Genomic DNA, 25,392 nt, shown 5'->3' with positions numbered 1-25,392 from the left:
CTGGAACGTGGGTCATTTCTATTCTAGACTTAGCTGTGCTGGGTAAGCCTCACCAATCCTCCTAGCTTTGCCTTCTATGAGGCTGGGTTTATTGGCATGTGCCTACCTAACTAGCCTACTTTTTTTTAGATGAGAGTCTCAACACTGCTTTTTACATCACATATCAAATGTCATGTTTAACAAACAAGTATTCAAGAAGCGATTCTCTATATGCAATCACTGGCACATAGATTTTAGAACATAATTAAAATTAAGCTGAAGTTTTGTATGTCATAGGTATATATCAATCTATATAACATTCATTCATTTATTTTTAGCAGTCCTTGGGCTTGAGCTCAGGAACAGGGCCTGGACACTGTCCCTGAGCTTCTTTGCTTAAGGCTGGAGCCACAATGCTACTTCTAGCTTTTTCTGTTTATGTGACACCGAGGAATGGAAACCAGGGCTTCATGTATGCTAGAAAAGCTCTCTACCACTAAGCCATCCATATCTATTTATTAACTGGAACATTTCTGTACAGAGAAAATTCTGTTTATCTACTCACTCATTATCCTAGGCACATAGAAGAAAGTTTCTATACATAATCTTTTCCCTTTGGTTGGGAGATTTCAAAATAATAAATTCATTTCCTAGTTTTCTCCAATTGAGAGCTGCTGGGATTTGTGTTATCTCTGTTATCTTTCTGAACTCAAGAATTTTTTTGTTTTTTTCTTTTTAATAAATGGATTTGTCATTTAACAGAACGGTTTATGAATACAATGCATCTTGATCAATATCACCCCTTACAATATTCTCACCCATGCTTCTCCTATCAATCCCTTTCTTCACTCTTCTTGATTTTGTAGGCTATACATTAAATTCTTGACTGTATTTTCCACCTCTGCTCTTCTTCATTCATCTGCCCCTTCCCCCTTGTACTTTTAATGTAAATGAATTAGTCAACAAAACTTGCAGTCTTTCACTATGGAAAGATGACCTTGGGTTAACTCTCTAGCTCTATTCCCCTGGAAACCAATAAGGGTGTGATGCCAGCTAGGTTACCAGGCAACATTAATTGTGGTAAAATATATATATATATATATATATATATGATCTCTAATAATTAAACTACACCTGATCTAGGAGTGAACTATAAGTATCTACTGGGAATCTGTAGTTTGAACTTCTCTGCATGCATGTGTGCCCAGTACCAGGACCCCTGGAAGCTATTCCCACAGGATGAAATAAAGATGTTGGCTTATATGTGGAATTGGGGCTTTCAGGTGACCCTAACCTAGTCTCTTAAGCCAGCCTCTACGACAAGCAGATTATGAGTGGAGATTTATATCCAAGAGATTATTTCAGTAGTTCTCTGGTAAGTAAGACCAGAAGGACAGCGCACGAGAGGAAGAGGAAGGAACTAAGCTGTAATAAAATTGAAGATCTGTGTTCTAGACAGCTCAACAGGAGCTCTGTTTTAGCTAGGATGTCCACATTTGGGCATGGCTGTTCCCTGAATATGAACATTGTTTCTCTTGGGAATTTTATTATGGCAATGAAAGTCTAACACAGAGAGTAAAAAGAAAGAAGACTAAAGGGAAGTTGGACAATGGATAATAAAATATGGCTAGAATCCTCTGGAATCTGATGGCAGATTAAAAGCTTCCTTCATGGGACTCTGTGAAAAGACAAAGTAATGAAAAGGGGGCTATTTTCTGAGAAGAGAAAGGAAGAATACTTGGGAATCAAGAAAGAAGTTGCACAACAGCTAAACAATAAAGAGGAACATAAAACCGATTCAGAGAAAAGTAAAACAATCCACAACTCCAGCCCTCCATTGCTGGAATTGGGTTGGAAGCACCAGAAACCTCAGAAACAAGGTAAGCAACCACTGTCCTTGGAGGCAAGGGAATGGCAGTCTTAACTGCAAAAGAAATCTCCAGTTCTTGATAACACCAATCAAAACTTGTGAACATCTAGAGTCTGCCAGCTACAGAGGTCTAGGTTGGTTATATCTGAAAAACTATAATCGTGTTTAGTATTAATCTTGCTCCCATTTTCAAATGGGCAGAACAAGAAACTCAAGAAAAATGTCAAATCAAGAAACAACATCTCCCACCTCCCCCACCCAATGTAAACAGCCAATGGAACAGTCACTGGCAAACCTAGAGGAGAGTCTTCCAAGTGCTGTACAAATGCAATTGATAAACATCATTAATGAAAAATGTGAAACTATAAAGAAAGAGATAAGGGAGGAAGCCATAGCTGAACAAGAGGAAACCATAAACAAGGTGATAAGTAAAAAAGAAGAAGCCATAAAGGAGGCCATAATAAAGGCTGTTCAAAGAAAGATGGATGAATTCATAGAATCCACAAATAAAAAGGTGACCGAACTCCAGCAAATGTTCAAAGAAAATAAAGCTACTGAGCTAACCACTCAAATGGAAATCAAGGAGCTAAAGAAATCCATACATGATCTAAAAGAAGAGATGCAAGGCATCAAAAATGAGCAATTAGCAGCAAGGGAGATGAAAAATAAAGTAGATAGCTTTGATAGCAGGTTAGACAATGCAGAGGAGAGAATTTCCGGGGCTGAAGATAATTTAGTTATTATAGAGAAAGAACAGAAAATGAGTCAATCCAAATCTAGGAAAAATGAGAGAGCGCTTCAGGAGGTCCAAGATACAATTAGGAAGCCTAATTTAAGGCTAATTGGTATTGAGGAGGGTCTGGAGAAAGAGGTCAATGGTATTGGAAATATACTTCAGGGAATCATCTCAGAGAATTTCCCAAATATCCAGAAGGGCAGACCCATCCAGATACAAGAAGCTTTTAGAACCCCAAACAGACCTGACCAGAAAAGAACATCTCACCGCCACATCGTAATCCGAACTGGATCAGTAGAAACCAAAAAAAGGATCCTAAAGACAGCCAGGGAAAAGGGTTCAGTAACCTATAAAGGAAAACCAATCAGAATAACCCCAGATTACTCAGCAGAGACCATGCAAGCAAGAAGTGACTGGAAGCATATATGTCATGCCCTTAAGTCAAATAACTACCAACCAAGAATACTGTACCCAGCTAAGCTCTCATTCATAACTGAGGGAACAATAAAAACATTCCATTCCAGGGAAAAGCTGCAACAATATGTCGCAACAAAAGCAACACTACAGAGAATTCTGAAAGATGTTCTATACATAGAAAACCAAAATAAATGCAATATAGGGAAAGAAATGGCACCTAAACAGCATACCACCTAAGGACCACAAGAACTGTCAAGACACAGGCCCAAATAAAAGCTTTTAAAAATGGTAGGCCCTAATAAATATCTCTCAATCCTAACTCTCAATATCAATGGACTCAACTCTCCAATTAAACGGCATAGGCTGTCTAGTTGGATCAAAAAGCAAGAGCCATAGTTCTGCTGTCTTCAAGAGACACATCTTACCCAAAAAAACAAGCATCTTTTGAAAGTGAGAGGTTGGAATAAACTCTATCAAGCTAACGGCCCCCATAAACAGGCTGGAGTTGCCATCCTCATATCAGATAAAATAGACTTCAAACCAAAATTAGTAAGAAAAGACAAAGAAGGTTACTACATACTACTAAAGGGATCTTTCCTCCAGGAAGACATAACAATCCTAAATATTTACACACCCAATCCCGGAGCTCCAAACTTCATCAAGCAAACTTTACTTACACTGAAACCATACATAGATCGAAATACAGTGATTGTCGGTGACTTTAACACACCACTTTCACCTATGGACAGATCAACAAGGCAAAAACTCAACAGAGAAACCTTAGAACTGAACAACTATATAGACCAACTAGATCTAACAGACATCTGCAGAATATTCCACCCAGCAACAACACAATATACGTTTTTCTCAGCAGCACATGGAACATTTTCCAAAATAGATCACATCTTAGGCCATAAAACAAACCTGGACAGATTCAGAAACACAGAAATTATTCCATACACACTCTCAGACCACAAAGGCATCAAACTGGAACTGAACACACATCTGCACCAACGAAAACCCTGTAACTCATGGAGACTGAACAATACATTGTTGAATCACCAATGGGTCATCGAAGAGATCAGAACAGAAATCCAACAGTTTATGAAATTTAACAGTAAGGAGCACACAAACTACCAACTCCTTTGGGACACAGCAAAGGCAGTACTCAGAGGAAAATTTATAGCGCTGAGCGCCTACAACAACAAGTTGGAAAAATTGCAAACCAACAAGTTAATGTCTCACCTTAAGCTCCTGGAAAAAGAGCAACAAACCAACCCTAATCCCAGTAGAAGAAAGCAAATAATTAAAATCAAAGCAGAATTAAATGATTTGGAATCCAAAAAAACTATAGAAAGAATCAACAAAACAAGGAGTTGGTTCTTTGAAAGAATTAACAAAATTGACAAGCCCTTGGCAAATCTTACCAAAAAAAGAAGAGAGCATATCGAAATAAACAAAATCGCAGATGAAAATGGTAATATCACGACAGAAATTACCAAGATCCAGAATATCATGAGGGAATACTTCTCAAACCTTTATGCCAACAAATTTGAGAATCTAGATGAAATGGATGAATTCCTAGCCAATATTAACATACCCACACTGAACCAAGAAGAACTAAGCCAACTCAACAGGCCTATTTCAAGCTCTGAAATAGAAATGGCAATTAGAGAACTTCCACCTAAGAAAAGCCCAGGGCCAGATGGATTCACAGCTGAATTCTATAAGGTCTTCAAAGCAGAGCTCACACCAATACTCCTCAAGCTCTTCAACGAAATTGAAAATGAAGGTTCCTTACCAAACTCATTCTATGAAGCCAGTATAACCCTCATCCCCAAACCAGACAGAGATTCATCAAAGAAAGAGAACTATAGACCTATATCTTTGATGAACATCGATGCAAAACTTCTCAACAAAATACTGGCCAACCATCTACAACAACTCATCAAAAAAATTATACACTATGATCAAACTGGATTCATCACAGGAAGGCAAAGCTGGTTCAACATACGCAAATCAATTAATATAATTCAACACATCAACAGGAGCAAGGACAAAAATCACATGATTGTCTCAATAGACGCGGAAAAGGCATTTGACAAGATCCAACACCCCTTTATGTTAAAAGCTCTGGAGAAACTAGGAATCCATGGAACATTCCTCAATGTAATAAAGGCTGTGTATGAGAAACCTACTGCTAGCATTACACTTAATGGTGAAAATCTAAAGCCATTCCCTGTAAAATCAGGAATGAGACAAGGATGCCCACTCTCTCCACTCCTCTTTAACATAGTACTAGAATTCCTAGCCAGTGCAATAAGGCAAGAAGCAAGCATAAAGGGGATCCAAGTAGGGAAAGAGGAAATAAAACTATCCCTCTTTGCAGATGACATGATTCTGTATTTAAAGAATCCTATAGACTCTACTCCCAAGCTCCTTGAGCTGATTCAAAACTTTGGAAGAGTAGCAGGCTATAAAATCAACCCTCAAAAATCAACTGCCTTCCTTTACGCCAACAGTGAGAGGAACGAGGCAATAATCAGGAAAGAAACTCCTTTCACAATAGCCTCAAAGAAAATAAAGTACCTAGGAATTAGCTTAACTAAGAATGTAAAGGACCTTTTTGATGAAAACTTTAAAACCCTAAAAAAGGAAATTAAAGCAGAACTAAGGAAATGGAAAAACCTCCCATGTTCCTGGATTGGAAGAATCAACATTGTGAAAATGACAATTTTGCCAAGAGCTATCTACAAATTCAATGCAATACCCATCAACATCCCAATGTCATTCTTTAAAGAAATAGAAGAGGCAATCCAAAATTTCATATGGAATAATAAAAGACCCCGTATAGCAAAAACACTTCTTAGCAGAAAGAACAGCGCTGGAGGAATTTCAATTCCAAACTTTAGACTCTATTACAGATCTATAATTCTCAAAACAGCTTGGTACTGGCACAGGAACAGGCCTGAAGACCAATGGAATAGAACTGAGGACCCAGATATTAAACCACAGACCTATGGCCACCTAATCTTTGACAAGGGAGCCAAAAAAATAGAATGGAAGAAAGACAGCCTCTTCAACAAGTTGTGCGGGCAGAACTGGTTAAGCACCTGCAGAAAACTAAAGTTAGATCCTTCTTTGTCACCTTGCACTAGAATTAACTCCAAATGGATCAAAGACCTGGAGGTAAAAGCTGACACACTGAAAACTCTACAGGAAGGAATAGGAGATACACTAGGCCTCCTTGGCACAGGTCGAAACTTTCTTAATAAGGACCAAGAATCACAACAAATCAGAGAAAGGCTGGATAAGTGGAACTGCATTACACTGCAGAGCTTTTGTATGGCAATGCATATAGCTAGTAAACTAATCAGGAGGCCTACAGAGTGGGAGAAGATCTTCACCAACCAAACAACGGACAAAGGCCTCATATCTAAAATATATCAACAGCTCAAAAAATTGAATCACTCCAAAACTAACCTCCAAAGTAACAACCATCCCATTAAAAAATGGGCCAAAGACCTAAAGAGAGTCTTCTCTGAAGAAGAAACAAAAATGGCCTATAGACACATGAAGAAATGCTCAACATCTCTGGTCATAAAAGAAATGCAAATCAAAACAACTCTAAGATTCCACCTCACTCCAGTTAGAATGGCCAGGATCAGGAAAACGAATGACAACAGATGCTGGAGGGGACGTGGCCAGGAGGGATCACTACTACACTGTTGGTGGGAGTGCAAACTCATTCAACCACTATGGAAAGCAGTGTGGCAGTGCCTCAAAAGGCTAAACATAGAACTCCCCTATGACCCAGCAATTCCACTACTCGGCATTTACCCAACCACCCAGAAACAAGGACATCCTAAACCCACTAGCACAACAATGTTCACTGCAGCACTATTCACCATAGCAAAGACATGGAACCAACCTAGATGTCCCTCAGTGGATGAGTGGATCAACAAGTTATGGTATTTGTACACAATGGAATTCTATGCTGCTGTCAGAAAGAATGACATTGCCCCATTTGTTAGGAAATGGAAAGACTTAGAAAAAATCATATTAAGTGAAGTAAGCCAGACTCAAAGGAACTTAGGCTCAATGGTTTCCCTCATTCGTCATAATCAGTAGAAACCTTGGGCTCTACTAGCAGAGATTTGCAATAGAGCAAAATCTTGATACATAAGGACATATAATGTGAAGCTAATTGAAAGGACCTCCAGGATAGTGAAACAAAAGCCATATAATGAATGATTGTTGTCCTTAATGTAGTATGTTGTCTCTCATCTCCTTTGCTGTCCCTTGGTTATCTCATATTGGTATAGTATCTCACTTTGTTATCTGATATATTGAATTTATTTGTATTTGGATATTTGAAATTTGATAGGGAAAGGGGGAAAACCAAGACAGGTGGGGGGTGTGGGGGGGGAGGGAAACGGGTACCAAGACATGTGAAAGGGTATCAATGTATGTGAATTAATGCACCTTCTATCTGGCAAATATCATGTAACCCTTTTACTAATTACAATTAAAAAAAATCAAAAAAAAAAAAAGAAATCTCCAGTTCTTGAGGGCTCCAAGTCCAGTATAAGGAGATGGGTCTGACAGTGACTCCTGAGTAACAGGCCAGCAATAGAAAGGAAACTAATCACACCTCTCCTTTTATCTTGTGTTTAAGCTGGGCATCATTTTGACAGATGGCTTGGGCCATCTAAGAGTTCTATTAATACATACAAAGCACATAAAATGGGGGGGGGGGGAGAATCATGTCATTCTATTTTTCTACTTAATCGTACTCAAGCCTGAAATAAACTTGGCGAAATGGCAAGCAAAGCACCAAATAAGGAGAGTTAGCTCCTGAAACAAACCTACCCCCTAACTCAGAAGGATGCTGATGTGACACCTCTGTGGAGCTGTGCAGGGCCCATCACCGCCCCAGGTGTCCTCCTCCCACCTACCCAGCATGGTGAGAAATGGCAGGGAGCTGGGGATTGTGACATAAATGAATGTCCTCACGCTGAAATGAGCCACTGCCAGCCCAGGAGCTTTCCTGGTAGGGAACCTCCAACAACCCCCAATGTCAGGGCTTCACCCAGAGGGAGGAGACACAGCTGCACTGGAGATATGGTAGAGAAGAATCCGTAAGTTCTGGGGAGAAGCCAACTATCATGTAAGCACAATGGAGACTGCTATGTGTGTTTGTTCTCCGTGCTGTACATGGGAGAGATGCTGTCCTCACTTATGCTCCTGTCTCTGCTGCAAGTTCTTCTTCACCTCGGAGCGGAACTGTACCTTCTTCCCCTGCCCTTACAAGGATGAGCGCAACTGCCAGTGCTGCCACTGTACCTGCGCCGAGAACCCTAACTGCCACTGGTGCTGCTGCTCCTGGGCCAACGACCCCAATTGCAAGTACTGCTGCACGGCCAGCAGCAACATCAAGTGCTACTATTATGAGAGCCGCTGCTGCAGGAATGCCACCATCACCTTCCGCAAGGGCCGGCTCCGGAGCATCCAAACCTCGTAAGTGGCGGGCATCTAACCAAGGGCCAGGATGGCTCGGGAAAAGCCATCCTGGGGGGACGCTAGGAGCAGCCACAAGTCATGTGCCACTTGCGCCTCCATTCCAGCACCCAATTCATTTGTTCTCATAACTGCTTTCCCTCTGGTTGACTTCTCAGACCATGCATGCATGCAGCTTCAGTTTCACAAGTATTCTTCCCCGTCACGGTTCTCTTACAATTGATTCAGTGAAACCAGCCTCAGGCATTAGGTAAATTAAAAAGCAAAACAAAACAAAACACCTTTACAGACATGACAGTAGATGTTCACGATTTAGGGGCTTGACCATCTACCTGGCTTTCCTCTACCGTGGACATGGCCGGCTCGTAGCAGAGGGATGGGTTCAAGTGGCCACTGTGTTGGAGGCTTGCTATGCACTGGCAGGTAAGCGCTTATTTCCTTTAGACTGCTGGAATCTTCATGTAGCAAGCCGTATTATGAACTTTGGTTTATGGGTGAAACGGGACATGAGAGATTAAATTTAAAAAACAAAACTCTTCTCAAAGGTGCAGGTGTACAGTGGTACACTCCATCCTAGGACATCTGCACGAGAGCAGGCCCTTGCCCATCAGAATTGACCCAGAATCCTCAAAGGGAAGCTAAGCTACTCTCCACCACATAGTCATTGTCCTCCAGGCAGAGCTCAGCAAAGAACACAGGTATAACTAGACAAAACTGAGTTACTGATGCACAGCAACATCTGGGAATCTATCTGAGGGGCCAGTGTGATGTACCTTCCTAAGAAGACAGCATGAAGTTATAACAGAATTGAGGCAGACAATAAACAAAGACATGAGGGCAAAGCTATTGGTTAGCTTAACAAATTGTATCTAGAAGCTAGGCAAAAGAGCATGAATTTCAATCTACAATTGCGGGGGTGATAATCATTTATATTTACTCAGATTGAGAAGATGTTTGGCCATTTTGTGGTTTGAACACTGTTCTTGGCTGAGTTCACCAATCTTGCTTCTGCTCAGGTCCATCACAGCCAGGGTGGTCTTGTCTAGTGCTGGTGTTCTGTGATAATACTAATATCCAACAGAATGTCTAAGTTTAGCTGAAAGAGCCAGGCCTTTCTGCTTCTTTATTGTCTCAAAAAATAGCAGCAGCAAGCTGTTATACAACTCATAATTACATTCACTCCTTGCTGGTATTAAAATATAAATGTCAGCCGGGCATGGCTCACACCTATAATCCTAGCTAATCAGGAGGCTGAGATCTGAGGATTGCAGTTTGAAGCCAGCCTAGGCAGAAAAAAAGTCCCTAAGACTCTTATCTCCACCTAACAAGCAAAAGGCCAGAAGTAGATCTATGGGCCAGGAGTTTGGCCTGGTGATAAGAGTGCTTGCCTAGCATGCACGAAGACCTGGTTTGATCCCTTGGTACCATATACATGGAAAACGCCGGAAGTGGTGCTGTGGCTCAGGTGGTAAAGCTCTGGCCTTGAGAAAGTCCAAGGCCAGTTCTCAGGCCCTGAGTTCAAGCCCCCAGGACTGGCAAAAAAAATACACATACACACATCAGCTTTGAGTGCAAAAGCAGTGCCCAGGACCTGAATTCAAACCCTCATGTCAAAAGAAAAACAAAAATACAATACATAAATACCAATGTCCTCAAATTTTTTTAAAAAAACCACTATGGCTTAGATTACCACTTGCATGAGGAAACAGATGGAGGTTAGCTACCTAATTTGAGATCATCCAAGTAAAAGATGAAGAAGCCAGGCTCCTGGAAGGACCCCAGTTCCATGTCACCCTGCTGAGCTCCCTCAGTGACTAGGAGTTCTTTAAAAGAGGAGAAATAGAGTCAGGTGCTGGTGGTTCACACCTGTAATCCTCGCTACTCAGGAGACTAATATCTGAGGATCATGGTTTGATGTAACCTAAGCAAAAAAAGTTCATGAGACTCTTCTCTTCAATTAACCTTCGAAAAGCTAAAAGTGGAGATGTGGCTCAAGTGAGTAGAATGCTAACTACCCTTAAGCAAAAAAAAAAAAAAAAAAAAAGATTAAGAGACAGTGCCCAGTGCCTGAGTTGAAGCCCTGATACTGACATGAGAGAGACAGAGTGAGACAGAGAGAGACAGTGTGCAACTGAGCCTGGGTCCTGAAGCCCTCTTGTGCTTCTCCTTCAGCTCCAAGGTCGCCCTGCGTGTGGGAAGCAGTGACACCCAGGTGGATGAAGTGAAGTCGATGCCACCAAACTGCAACTTGACAGACCATCTCACCTGCCCCCAATGCCACCGGCTGCGCCTGCATTCCTTCATGCTACCCTGCAACCACAGCTTGTGTGAAAAGTGCCTTCGACACCTACAAAAGCATGCCGAGATCACTGAGAATTTCTTCATCCTCATCTGCCCGGTGTGCAGTCGCTCCCACTGCATGCCCTACAGCGACACAATGCAGCTGCCCGAGAACTACCTGCGTGGACGCCTCACCAAGCGCTACATGCAGCAGCACGGCTACCTCAAGTGGCGCTTCGACCGCTCCTCGGGGCCCATCCTCTGCCAGGTGTGCCGCAGCCGGCGCATTGCCTACAAGCGATGCATCACCTGCCGCCTCAACCTGTGCAATGAGTGCCTCAAGGCCTTCCACTCAGATGTGGCCATGCAGGACCACGTCTTTGTGGACACCAGTGCAGAGGACCAAGATGAGAAGGTCTGCATCCATCACCCATCCAGCCGTATCAACGAATACTGCCGGAATGACAACCAGCTGCTCTGTACCTTCTGCAAGATCGCCTTCCACAATGGCCATGACACAGTCAGCCTCATTGATGCCTGCTCTGAGAGGGCCGCCGCTCTCTTCAGCGCCATTGCCAAGTTCAAAGCAGGTCCTGGTCCACTCTATTCCCATCCAGAGTTAACTACTAGGTCAGGAACTGATGGGGGGATGTGTGCTGAGCTGTTAGGGTTGAGCCTTGTAAAACAACCCCAGGCACAGAAATATGGAACTAGGCCTGCAAGCTCACAGTCAAGCCTCACTGTGACTTGGTTTACTCATTCATAAAATGGGGAGAGAATGCTGGAAAGTGACTCTAGTAGAGCTCCTGCCATAGCAAGCACAAGATTCTGAGTTCAAATCCCAGAACCACTACAAAGAAGGAGGGATAGTAATAACTGTCATTTGAATTTTATAAGGATTCAATGACTTCTCTGCATAAAATATGCAAAAAGAAAAGGTACCTGGTAGGGCCCAGTGGCTCACGCCTGTAATCCTAGCTACTCAGGAGGCTGAGATCTGAGGATCACGTTTCAAAGCCAGCCCAGGCATTAAAGACTCTTATCTCCAATTAATCACTAGAAGATGAGAAGTGGCACTGTTGCTCAAGGGGTAGTGCAGTAGCCTTGAGCTGAAGAGCTCAGGGACAGTGCCCAGGCCCAGAGTTCAAGCCCCATGCCCCATGATCCACAAAAAAAAAAAAAAAGAAAGAAAACAAAAGAAAAGGTACCTGGTACGGAATACATACATAAACATATATAACTATTCCGTAATCTTAGTTCTAATCTTCATGAACTTTTGGCTCATTTTCCCATTTGGAAAATGAAAGGCTTGATTCTGTAGTATCCTGAAGTTCTGTAAGCCTTCTCTAAGGTGTTTTGTCACTGAAACTAGATCTACATTTTTTTCCTTTTTCTCCCCAATTTGTAAGGAGAAGAATTAAGCCAATGCTGAGAATGATCTCAATTTAGTCCCACAGTTGGAAACAACAAATTAAATGGTCTAGGATGCTAGTGGCTCATGCTTGTAATCCTAGCTACTCAGGAGGCTGATAGCCAAGATCAGTTTTCAAAGTTAGCCCAGGAAGAAAAGTCCATGAGACTCATTTCCAATTGACCAGCAAAAAGCTGGAAGGGAAGGTGTGGTTCAACTGGTAGAGTGCCAGTCTTAAGCAAAAAAGATAAGGGAGAACACAAGACCCTGAATTCAAAATCTCAGTACCAGCACAAAAGAGCAAGAGAAAGCCAGTCACTGGTGGCTCATGCCTGTAATGCTACACAGGAGGCTGAAATCTGAGGATTACAGTTCGAAGTCAGCCTGGGCACAAAAGTCTGTGCAACTCTTATCTCCAATTAACCAACAGAAAACCGGAAGTGGTGCTGTGGTAGAGTGATAGCCTTGAACTGAAGAGCTCAGGGACAGAGCCCGGGCTCAGAGTTCAAGCTCTACAACCGAGCCTCTCTCCCCTGCCCCCAAAGGAAAAGAGCAATAAAGCAATAGAGCAACAGAGCAATGGAAAGAGGCTGGGAGAAGGGAGGGAGGGGGAGAGGGGAAGACAGGGGGAGGGACGGGGAGGGAAAGAGGGAGAGAGAGAGGGAGAGAGGAGGAGAGAGAGGGGGAGAGGAGGAAAGAGAGGGAAAGAGGGGGGAGAGGAGAAGAGAGGGGGAAAGAGGGGGGAGAGATGAGAGGGAAGAGAGGACAGTGGGAAGAGAGGGAGAAGAAAGGGAGACACAGGAGAGGGAGAATTGGAGGAGGGGGGAGGAAAGGGAAGAGGGACAAGGGAGGAGAGGAAGGGAGGAGGTGAAGGAAAGGGAAAAGGAGAGGGAGAGGGGAGGAAGAGGAAAGGGGGAAGGAGAAGGGAGGAGGCTGGGGGAAAGAGAAGAAGAGGAAGAGAGGGAAGAGAGGAATGAGTGGCTAGTTATATGAGGGAGGTATCAGAGGGATGGAGGGAAATTTATTTTTTAAACCTATTGTGGTCTGAATTAGCCTCAGCTACAAGTGCCTTCTGCCTCTCCATTGATTTGCTCCAGGTTGATTTGCTCCAATTTTCTAAGGCTTTAATGTCCGGGAAGATCAATTTTTTTAACAGTAATTAACTTGATTGTTTTTCAGTCCGGTATGAAATTGATAATGACTTGATGGAATTCAACATTTTGAAAGGCAGCTTTAAAGCTGACAAGGAGGCAAAGAGGAAGGAGATCAGAAATGGATTTCTCAAGTTGCGCAGTATTCTCCAGGAGAAAGAGAAAATCATCATGGAACAGATTGAGAACCTAGAAGTGTCCAGGCAGAAGGAGATTGAAAAGTATGTGACTGTCACAACCATGAAAGTCAACGAGATGGACGGTTTGATCGCCTACTCAAAGGAGGCCCTGAAGGAGACGGGACAAGTGGCATTCCTGCAGTCCGCCAAGATCCTGGTGGATCAGATTGAAGACGGCATCCAGAGCACCTTCAGACCTGACCCTCAACTACGGCTGCACTCGCTGCACTGTATTCCCCTGGACTTCGCTGAGCTCTCCAGTGCCATCCATGAGCTCTTCCCCATGGGACCCAAGAAGGTAAGCTCCTCCTCAGTGGAGCTGCATCCCACCCCCTATCCTGTGCAATCAGAAATGATGATCGCCAGAAAAGTCACCTTCAGCACCCACAGCTTCAACAACCAGCAGATGTACCAAAGAAGCTCCTCCCTGCTGTCCTTCCATGCCAACGAGAAGGCTAAGATGGGCCTGGAGGCCTACGGGAGGACGCAGTCAGCGGCACCCCCCAAGCCCACAGAGGGGCTCTATACCTACTGGAGCGCTCCAGTAGAGAACCAGCCTACACAGAACTGCAGCAGCTTCCACAACTGGTACCCATTCAGTGATGCTTCTGTGAAGCCCCCAGGCCCAATCGTCATCTACCAAACCTTGGTGTATCCAAGGGCTGCCAAGGTGAGACGGGGTGGGGGAAAGGGTGTGGAGTGGAAGTGAGAGAGCAGGAAAGATTACATACCTCAGATCTCTTGGATCTGGTCATTCAAATTCCTCTGGTCAACCCACTCAAAACAAATCTTAGGTAACCAAATATTGGCTTATACCAAATGGAGATTGGTTATATAGCCACGAACACACCTGAAAGCCTTGCCCCTGGCTCTGAAGATAGCTTCTCTATCAAAAAAGAAACCAAGTGATATGATAATAGAGAGGTCACAGAAACTAGAGTTAGAAATGCAGGGTTAGTATCCAGGGAACTTTAGGCCTTACCCTCAGCTATAGCTGCCATTTCATGCACTGTATGCCCTTAAGATTCCAACCAATCAAATACTGATTCCTTCAAATTATTACTTTTCCTATAGAAAATATCTGGACTGGGCCAAGAGTTTGGCCTAGTGGTAGAGTGCTTGCCCAGCATGCACCAAGACCTGGGTTCAATTCCTCGGTCCCATATACACAGAAAATGTCAGAAGTGGTGCTGTGGCACAAGTGGTAGGGTTCTAGCCTTGAAAAAAAAAACCCGAGGACAGAGCTCAAGCGCAGGACTGGCAAAAAAAAAAAGAGAGAGAAAGACAGAAAGAGAGAGAGAGAGAGGGAATACCTAGACTTTCCATGGCTCACAAAGGTCGGAAGGATATTCCCCAATAGAACTCCAACTCTATTAAAATTCATCTTTTTGTTTTTAGCAAGAGAGTAGAAAGTATGGTCTCTTGTAGATCTCAACAATTATCACTAGGCCTTAGTAGACAGGACTTCTAGTTGACCTTTCCTATTTGTTGGTGCTGGAGATGGAACTGAGGCCCTGCATATGCTCAGTGAACACTACCTCTGAGTTACAACCTCAGCCCCATCGACCTTCATCTAACACAAAGAATGGTCTTGTTGTGAATGCATCTTTCAAGTCTAGTTGAACATAAACTGAATTGCCTATTATTCATTTGTGTTTCAATTTCATAGGCAAAAAATTAATATATAACTAGATATTGCTTTAGAGGATGTCTTACCTCCTCTTATAGTTTTCTGCACAGCCACCCTCTCTCAGGCAAGTCTATGGCCTGCTTCCATGTGGCAGATCACCTTTTGATGTCATAGTCTGAGAATACTCCCAAAGACATTCAGTATCCTTGGAGTCGTAAACTTGTGTGTCTCAAACATCATTAGTAAGGTAAAATGAGGTTTCTGTTCCAATGGGTATCGATGGGACCTGAGATTCTGTGTTGTAAGAACATCTAGGCCAATGCCGCAGTCTACAAATAGCACTTTATTATAAAGGGTCTAACAGCAAGAAAAACAAGACTAGACACAGACCAAGCTTCACTTTCACATTCCCTGAGACATTTGTGTTTTGGAATCTATCCAAATATGACAATACTGTTCAAGTTAGACATTACCCCTTTCTGAGATTAACAGACACAACGAAGTATTCCCTGCAGCACAGGCTACATCAGCTCAGTGGTGACAGTGGAGCTTGTCTCTGTGTCACTTGGAGTTGATGAGCTCTTGCTCTATTTAAAACATTGTCAGGGGCTGGGAGTTTGGCCTGGTGGTAGAGTGCTTGCCTAGCATGCATGAAGACCCGGGTTCGATTCCTCAGTACCACATACATAGAAAAAAAAAAAGCCGGAAATGGTGCTGAGGCTCAAGTGGTAGAGCTCTAGCCTTGAGAAAGTCCAAGGACAGTGCTTAGGCCCTGAGCTCAAGCCCAGGACTGGCAAAAAAAAAAAAGTTAAAAAATATAAATAAATAAAAAATAAAACATTGTCAGCTGGATACTGGTGGCATGCACCTATAATCCAAACTATTCTGGAAGCTGAGATCTGAGGATCATGGTTCAAAGCCAGTCAAGGCCGAAAAGTCTGTAAGATTCTTATCTCTAATCACCATAAAAGGCAAGAAGTGAAGATCAGGCTCAAGTGGTAGAGTGCCAACCTTGAGTGGAAAAAAAAACCCAAAAGCCTAAGACCCTGAACTAAGCCCTAGAACATACATAAACACACATACACACACACGCACACACACACACACGCAGAGTCAGCAGGGCCTGGCTATACTGAGCTCTACCAGTACTCATCCCTGGTGGAGCTCAGAAAAGCAGCCAGTCAAGCCATTGACAATGAAGAGACAACAGCTATCCTACTGTCCAACAATGATATTTGATGTAAATGTACTTCACCAAAGAATCCTAGCTCTCAGAAATGCAAATGATTAAGTCAAGGCTGACATTTCCCTTAAATCTTCAGGAGTTGGACATAGAAATACTTTTAAAGTTAGTCATATAAACTGTTAACACGTATTGTTAAAAAAAATCCTAGAGATTTTTAACTCAATTTTTAAGAGATCCTTTCCTAATGATGAAAAATTCAGATGAAGATTCATACCCAAAAGTCTTCATAGCAGTACTTATTTATCATACTACAAAATTAGAAACAACCCAAGTGCTCACCCACAGAAGGATTAAATTATTTATGGGGCAGTTTTAAAAGATGGAGTATTAGTGAATTTTTAATGATACAGAAAAAATATACTATGGGAGAGAGAAGGAATTGAATAGAATCTAAACTTTATGTATTTGCATAAACTTGAAAATTGAAAAGAAGTAACAATACTTAACTAGATTATAAGACTGCATGATGTTTATTTTCTTCTCTTATACTTGTTTTCTGTATTTTCTAAGAACATTTATCATGTATATTGTATGTATATTGTTTTGACAGAAAAAGATGTTAATTTTATTAAGTTTTGTACATTTGTCTGTAAAATTTGGTCCTCATAAAATTATAAATTCATTTCTCTCATAACATTTAAATTTAGTAGTGTAGAGGGTTGGACTAAACTTTTCATCTTCAAATGTTCTGTAATTTGCTAAATGTATCTCTCCTGAGCCCATAAAATGGGAGTACAGCATCCAGCATCCTGGTGATAGGGATGCTGGCACCCAACTTGGAGTCTTCTGCATTTAACAGATGTCCAGATCACGGCAGTATCTTTCTTAGTACTGTCCAGACACTGATCAATGATCACCTCCACATTGAGTGACAGTAATAGAACGCAGGGGAGTATACTCTATCCCCTGATGTCCATCCTTCAGTTACAAGCGACGTGGCAGGCTTTATCACAGCCTTCTAAGACAGCTGCTACACATAGGCTCATCCAAAGCCTTTTGCCTCTGTGGGGTTGGGAGTCAGCTTAAAACCACCCCACAGAGATCAGCATCATAAAAGGAAAGAGAGTAGAGTGACTGGTACTGCCACAGCCATGTGTTCCTTCTCCACTCCCCTTCTAAGGTTTATTGGACATGTCCAACAGAAGACGTGGACTCATTTGAGATGGAGTTCTACGAACTGGTTACTTCACCTCCTAATAATGTGCGGACAGAACTCTGTGGACAGATTCGGGACATAATGCAGCAGAATCTGGAGCTCCACAACCTGACCCCAAATACTGAGTATCTGTTTAAAGTGAGAGCCATCAATGAAAATGGCCCTGGGCAATGGAGTGATGCCTGCAAGGTATTGTGCACATTGTTTCCAGATGGGTTTTTCTTGAGGTGTTCTGGTTGCAGCTCAGGACCAGAGAGGAGGTTCTCCTCTCACCAGGAAATCTGGTACCTCGGAGACAAGGCTACTGGCTTCAATCATATTTTACAAAGGAGGCGTGAGAATTATAAATTCCTACTCTGCTAAAAGGGAAAAAAATGATGCTAGGCCAGGTGCTACAGGTTCATCTCTATAATCCTAGCTACTCATGAGGCTGCAAACTTAGGAGGAAGGTCTGAATCCAGTTCCGGCCAGCCCAGGTAGATAAATCCATGAGATTCTTATCTCCATTAGCCAGCAAAATACCAGACATAGAGCAGAGGCTCAAGTAGTATAGGGCCAGCCTTAAGTGACAAAGTTAAAGGAGAGTGCATTGGCCCTGAGTTCCAGCCCTAGTACTGGCCGTGTTAGGTGCTCTCTGCTTGGTTCCATCATGGACTCTTATTCAACTACACCAAAGCCCATATCCTTCCTGATCCCCCTCTCCCATTAGAGCATGGGATGTTGTCATGTTTTGTGGTGTGCCCTCTTGGCAAGGGATTCTTCCTTTCAACTAAGTTTATCTTCTTTCTCATCTTGTAGGAATCCCTCAGAAGTGTTTTGTTCATGAAGGGGACTCATTACTGGTACTTTTTAAATGTACTGTCTGTCATTTTTAGATGCTAGGGATAGAAATGGGTAACAAGAGAGAAAGGTGTCACCATTCTGCTACCTCACTCTCTTCAACTCCTATCTTCCCTCTCATACTGTGAACTCCTCAAGAACAAAATTCAAAACCAGTTCATCTTTCTTCCTACAATGCTTACCACAGCAGTTTGTATATGGCAGCTTCTTAATGGTTATTGAATGAATACATGAGCAAAAATATGCCTGAACAAATGAATATATGAATGTCTAAGCTAAAGAGTAAAAAAATAAATTGATAAATAATTAAAAAATACCATAAGATGCCCAAAAGCTAAATGTTTTATATAATGAGTGAAGAAATAGCATTCCTCTGAAGTTGTGTTTATGCAATTAATTTACCCTTCCCATAAGAGAAAGAAATGCATTCCAGTCCCTTTGCTTTTTAACACAATATCTAAATGAACAGAGCCCTAATTAATGAGGTTTTTCTTGAAGCTTCATTTTTATCTGACTTGAGGAACAGCAATATAGATTTTTTTGCTCCAGAAGCAATTCTTCCTCCTTTCTGTGTGGTTATATTAGCATGCCAGGAGAAGGCTGGTTTCCTTAACACTGCTCATGATTTGCATAAGTAAAGGCTTCAATAGCAAATGAAAATAAGATGGTGTATTTGAATGACATTTATAAAGCTTCATAAAAGTAATGACTTTAGCTCCTTCCTATAAAATCGAATTTTTTTTTCCTTTGGCATCAGAGCCATGCTGGTATTGCTGAAAGGTTTCATTTAAATGCTACAATGAGGTAGCAGAATCATTTCTTATCCAAAATGCAATACTTCCATCGTATGTTCTTTTGGGAAAGAAGTGAAATAACACCTTTCATATTTGATTTGCATAGCCAAAGACTTGTTGATTTTTTAAAAAACATTTTTTGAATAGAGCACACAGAACAAGAAAATGAAAGGCTTTTTCAAAGGTCCCTCAAGGTCATCTGTGTGTTCTAATCATTGACCATCAAAACTACTTGGAAAGAAAGATGTCACAGCCTCCAGTTCACAGAGCTGAGAAAGTGCCTGGCCTCAAGGAATGAGTTAGAGTTTAGATCTGGGGATGTAGCTCTGTGGTAAGCATGCTTGCCTAGCAAGTGTGAGCCTTGAGTTCAATCGCCAGTACCGAAAACATACATACATACATACATACATACATACATACATACATACATACATACATACACAAAAATAAAAATAAACAAGGGGCTGGGAGTATGGCCTAGTGATAAAGTGCTCGATTCCCAGTACCAAATGCACAGAAAAAGCCAGAAGTGGTGCTATGGCTCAAGTGGTAGAACACTAGCCTTGAGAAAACTCAAGGACACTTCTTCCCAGGCTCTGACAGGCAGAAAGCAAGCAAGCAAGCAAGCAAGCAAGCAAGCAAGCAAGGAAGGAAGGAAGGAAGGAAGGAAGGAAGGAAGGAAGGAAGGAAGGAAGGAAGGAAGGAAGGAAGGAAGGAGAGAAAGGAGGGAAGGAGGGAAGGAGGGAAGAGAGGGAAAGGAGGGGAAGGGAAGAGAGGGAAGGGAGGGGAAGGGAAGAGAGGGAAGGGAAGGGAAAGGAGAGAGGGAAGGGAAGGGAGAGAGGGAGGGAAGGAAGGAAATAAGAAAGGGGAAGGAAAGGAAGGGAGGAAGAGGAAGGGAAGGGAGAGAGGGAAAGGAGAGGGAGGAGGGAGAGAGGGGAGAGAGAGAGGGGAGGGAGAGAGGGGAGGAAGAGAGGGGAGGGAGAGAGGGGAGGGAGAGAGGAGAAGGAAGGAAGGAAGGGGAAGGGAAGGGAAGAGAAGAGAAGGGAAGAAAGAAAGCCAGCAAGCCAGCCGGGCTCAATGGCTCACACCTGTAATCCTAGCTACTTAGGAGGCTGAGATCTGAGGATCTCAGTTCAAAGTCAGCCCAGACACTAAAAATACTAAAGATCTTGAGATGCCTGGACACTAAAAATACTAAAGACCTTGAGACTCTTATCTCCAATTAATCACTAGAAAATCAGAAGTGGTGCTGAGGCTCAAGGGGTAGGGCGGTAGCCTTGAGCTGAAGAACTCAGGCCCAGAGTCCAAGCCCCATGACCAAAAGGGGGGAAAAAAAGAATCCATAAAAAACAGATGAGGGCCCCTATAGCCTAAGCCCTATCAACGTTTAGCAAGATCTAACTTCATACTATTTTGCTAGTCTAATGATTATAATAAAGTGATTGCCTGAAAATTTCATTTCATATACTTGAGATTTCAGAATTTCTTCTGTAAATACCCTGTTAATATCCTTTGCTTTCATCTCTACTGCAGTTCTTTTCCTAGGTGGATTGTAAGGTTGTCCTTATATAATCAAGATAATGGTTTTTGATTGCTAATATCTTCACTTTTGGCATTTGTCCATTACCTTTGTAATAGTCTGTCTATAACAGACTTTCTGAAATAGCAAAAATCCCTAACTCTGATGTATAATCAAAGTCATCAACTATTTTTTTCTTCTGGTTTGACCTTTTGAAGTGCAAAAAGTCCTTCCCCTGACATAGATTACAAAGATAATCTTCTCTATACTCTTTTATTACATTTGCAGTTTTACCTTTTAAATTTGGTTCATTGATCCATTTAGACTACCACTGAATGTGACGCTAAGTAGACATGGATTTGTTTTGCCATCTAGCAAGCAAGTTTCCCAATGTCACTCCATCTGCATAAATTAAAGTACCACTTTGACACTCAGCACCAAGCTGGGGCACATCTGAGATTTCTATTAGTCTGTGTATCTCTTCCTGTCATTGCCTCCCTTGTATTGTTGTCAACAGCAGCTTTGTGCAAGTCTTAATAAGCTGCTAAGTATCTCTATTACTCTTTTTTTTAAGATCTATTTAATCATGGCAGTTTATTCTGTCATATAGATTGTGAAGTAAATTTTAAATCATTGTATTGCTCTAGAAAGAATTTGATTAGCAAGACATTGAACCTTCTAATTAGGAGACAATATTTTTGCAAAGTGAGTATTTACACAAACTATCTTACATGTGCTTTACTAGAACCTTCTCTGGGTTTTTATTCGGGGATTTTTTAAAGATTCTATCCATTCCTGATTAAACTAGATGGTTTAGTGACTGAATGTTCACCATGAGGATTGTGAAAACTGTGCTGTGGAAATTTTCTAAGGCTTCAGATACTTTCATGCGCGAACCACAGCAACCGGGGGGAAAGACATTAAAGGACACCAGACTGCAGGATTAAGGTTTGGGGCTCTAGGGCACCAGCTGCAGGTGTCCTAGGTCCATCTGACAAGATAACTATTGAGAAGAATACAGGGTGTACGTGCAGAAAGAGTGAGGTCACAGTAACCTTTTAAGTCACAGCAACAATCGTGTGATACAAGTGACAAACAACTTACCTTAAAAGGCAGATATCATTAGCACAGATTTAAGTCTTTCCCTAATTTCCCAAAAGGTTGAGTGTAGAATTAGCCTACATCTAGGATCAAATCTCAGGTCCTTCAAGTCAGGAGTGAATGACCAACTTAGGAGACTCTCATTCTGAGAGTTTAGGGTTGTTAGATTTTGATTAACTCACATTAAGGGCAGAATCTTGAGTCTGTAACCTTAAGAGCAATTGATCTTTCTCAGGCCACCACTCCCAGCTTTTCAAGTCTGTTGGACCTCATGGCTCAGCCTTCAGGTTCCCACACTTTCAAACACACCAAAAGAGAAGTAATTATATGATATGATAAATACGGCTTGCTTGATTGTACATGTTTCATGATGTGTTTCGAGATTATATAAACATGACCTAGCACACAATAAAATATTTCACAGACTTTGTTGCTGTTATTTTATATTTTTGTACATTTGCTAATGGATGGTTGGTTTATAATAAATATTATTGTTCTTTATTAATCTTGACTCTCCCATTATTCTTTAATTCAATCTGTTGATTCTGCTTGTTTTCCCAGGTATGTGAACCTATTGTGTACAACTAATGCTGGTTTTTATCTTTTTTTTTTTTTTTTTTTGTGGGTCATTGGGCTTGAATTCAGCCTGGGCGCTGTCCCAGAGCTGTTCAGCTCAAGGCTACTGCCCTCCCCTTGAGTCAAGCCCTACTTCTCGTTTTGTAGAGGTTAATTGGAGATAAAGCCTCCCAGGTCCTTTTGTGCCTGGGCTGGCTTTGAACCTTGATCCTCAGATCTCAGCCTCAGCCACCAACGTAGCTAGGATTATAGGCGTGAGCCACAGCACCACAGAGCCCACCAGGCTTTGTTTTTATCTCTTACCATCTTTGAACCTGTAAATTTTTTTTTCCTTTCCTAATGGCTTTTTCTAGGACCTGGACTCATGCCCAAAGTTGCAGCAATAGTATTAGGTATCCTTTTCCTATTCCTGATCTTTAACTTTCCCCATTATATAATTATTTTTATTTGAGTTTATGGTTTGGTGTAAGTCAAGGAAATGTCCTAATTCTATAAAACTTACTGTTTTGCATTATTTAAGATAATAGCTGTAATTTTTCTCCTTTTGGCCATTATTAATGAATTTCCTGATTTTGTTACTGTTTTGTTTTGGTGTTGCTGGGGATTAAACTCAGAATTTTGTATATTCTCAGCACTACCACTGAGGTACCCCTCTAGTCCACAATGACTATTTTTTCTTATGCCAAGCTCCACTTGGCATTCAAGGAATATGTCTTATGTGATTGTCACCAGTTCTTTTTAATGTACTCCTGTAATAATTATTCCATTTGGCTCCTATTTTGTTAGATTATCGCACCTGTGGTCACAAGTGAATTGGGCTTATAGTTTTTTCTTACATTGTTTGTCTCTGGTTCCAGAATCAACATTTCATTTGTTTAACAAAGGTTCCTGGAAAGATTGTGCTCTTCTTCTATTTTCTAGAGCAATTCTGTCTTAAAAGTTCAGTAGGATTCATTTGGAAAGCAGTTGCCTGAAGCAGGAGAGGGAGGCCAGCCATCATTTTAATTGCCTCAGTACTTCAAGTTTCATTATTCTGTTTCTTCTGCCCTCCTTGCTGTGTTCATATGTCACAGTATTTTATCTCTGAAAATCCTGGATGTACTCTAAGGCAAGATGTCAACTCCTAGACCCTCATACCAATACCATTACCCTTTCCTCATTGGCCAGATAGCTCTGTGTGGGCCTAGTGCTGTTCCTTAGCTTACTCTTTGAACCACAGGTGCATTTCTAACTTTTTGATGATTAACTAGAGTCAGAGTCTCACAGATTTTCCCACCCAGGCTGGCTCTTAGCCTTGATCCTCAGATCTCAGCCTCCTGAGTACCTAGGATTACAGACATAAGCCACAATATGATGCCTGGCTTATGGACTCCATTTTAACTTAGCAAAGGTAATATATTATTGTGTATATAACATGACCTTTATCTTGCATGCATTCATTTTCTCTAAAGCCAAAAATAATTTTTATATAAGTAGAAAGAATAATGCAAATAAAGTATTGGCATTTCCTCCTTCTCTTGTGTACAACTATGTAAGATTAAAAGCTTTGCACATGGAGACTTTGCGCTCTGTCTGAGCATTCCCCTTACCACCCAAATCCTTCCCTGCCCAGCTTGCTCCTCAACTTTCACAGTTCATCAAAGGAGGAGAGCATGGTCCTGGAGGACTCATTCATCCCTGAGTCCCAACTTTATTCCCTAAATGCCTCCTCAACAAAAAAGTGTACTATGATATGAAAGGGAGTACCAACAGAGCAGAGCAATGGAGAAGCCCTCTACCTTCAAGTTAAAGGATAGAGAACCATATCTAGCCTAACCTCTGAGCTGACTGCAATCTGCCTTCCCAGAAAGCACTGCCCAGAGCTACTATGAAGCATTCCTACTTGTATCAAAGGGCAGTAGTCGGAAGATGCACAATGGTCTCTTTGGCTTTTTATCCATTTTTCTAAGAACCTTCTCTTTTCCATAACCAGGGTTGGGACTATAGAAACAAGAGACACTCAACTATTTAAAAAAGTCAAGGTGCTCCTGGTCTGATAAGAAAGCCAAAGCCAAGCTGAAGCTTAGAAACAGTAAGAGCTGGAATGGAAGCAGAATGAAGGAAGGCACAGGGCCTGCTCAATGGTGAAGCACCCCCTAGGGTCTAGTCTTTTCACTGTAATCAACATTCATCTGCCTTAAAGGAAGTGGGACTTGCCTGGTTCATGGTCACAGCCCCAACACTTAGCAGCTGAGGGAATTGGTGACAGCCATCCCTGAGCCTGAAGGGGCTGACAACACCTGCCCTGGTGTGTTAGTTACAAGGAGTCAATGAGAGGCTGTGTGTGCTGCAGTTAAGCCTGGGATCCTGCAGCAACTCTGTGTCTGGTGCCATGGCTCTTTGCTTCTGGTTGCAGGTGGTCACACCAGACGGGCGTGGGAAGAACCGAGCTAAGTGGGGCCTACTGAAGAGCATCCAGTCTACCCTCCAGAAGCGCTTCTGAGCCCTGCAGAGATGCACCACTAAATACACATATATATGCACACATGTACGGATACGTATTTTTCTCACCATGTTCATCAAGGAGGTTCTAGATGCATACTCCCAGTTCCTCTGAGCTTTCTAAGGGAAAGTTCTGAGAACCAATAAAAGGAAATATCTGACATCATGCACTGTTGTTTGCTTACTACAAACTAAGAGTCAAAACAGCTTGACTGTAAGTCTCCATCAAGGCTCAGAGTTCCATGGTGCTATATATGGAAAAAAACATCTGGGTGGTAAAAAGACAAGTCTTCAGGAGGGAGGAGAAGAAGAAGAGGGAGGGAGAGAGGAAGTTAGAGGAGAGAAGAAGAAGGGGAGAGAAAGAGAGGGAAGAGGAGAGAGAAGGAAAGAGAGAAGAGGAAGAGAGGAGAGAGAAAGGAAGAGAAAGAGAGAGGGAGAGGAGGAGAGGAGAGAGGGAGAGAAGAAAGTATGTGTACAAGGGTTGGGAGTTTGGCCTAGTGGTAGAG

The 25,392-nt window shown here is 42.1% G+C and overlaps 1 protein-coding gene and 1 long non-coding RNA gene across 8 annotated transcripts in view; one reads left to right on the top strand and one right to left on the bottom strand.

Moving 5' to 3' along the window:
• The window catches only part of LOC150043023 (uncharacterized), a 113,007-nt gene that overhangs the window by 37,955 nt on the left and 49,660 nt on the right, over window positions 1-25,392 (bottom strand). Inside the window, exon 1 of one of the 4 annotated variants that reach the window (XR_016533478.1) lies at window positions 7,875-7,942. The exons of the other annotated variants lie outside the window; for them this stretch is intronic. This is a non-coding gene — a long non-coding RNA (uncharacterized LOC150043023). Of the gene's footprint in view, window positions 1-7,874; window positions 7,943-25,392 lie in introns of those variants that run through there. 4 annotated transcript variants of the gene reach the window in all.
• Trim42 (tripartite motif containing 42) lies at window positions 8,068-25,038 on the top strand. Of its 4 annotated transcripts, none has more exons than XM_090323734.1 (5): window positions 8,068-8,522; window positions 10,695-11,392; window positions 13,393-14,213; window positions 17,540-17,764; window positions 24,801-25,038. In XM_090323734.1, exons 1-5 carry the CDS (start codon window positions 8,182-8,184, stop codon window positions 24,885-24,887), a joined length of 2,172 nt encoding a protein of 723 aa, XP_090179860.1. In that variant the 5' UTR covers window positions 8,068-8,181; the 3' UTR covers window positions 24,888-25,038. The 4 variants fall into 4 exon arrangements, with proteins under 4 accessions (XP_090179860.1, XP_090179861.1, XP_090179862.1 ...); XM_090323735.1 differs by lacking the exon at window positions 24,801-25,038 and adding an exon at window positions 18,374-18,655; XM_090323736.1 differs by lacking the exon at window positions 8,068-8,522 and adding an exon at window positions 8,884-8,945.

The sequence above is a fragment of the Megascapheus bottae genome, chromosome 32 (assembly GCF_031878675.1).
Source record: "Megascapheus bottae isolate mThoBot1 chromosome 32, mThoBot2.hap1, whole genome shotgun sequence".
NCBI lineage: Eukaryota > Metazoa > Chordata > Mammalia > Rodentia > Geomyidae > Megascapheus > Megascapheus bottae.
The sequence above is the reverse complement of the archived record's forward strand: the minus strand, read 5'-3'. Positions and strand labels throughout refer to the sequence as shown.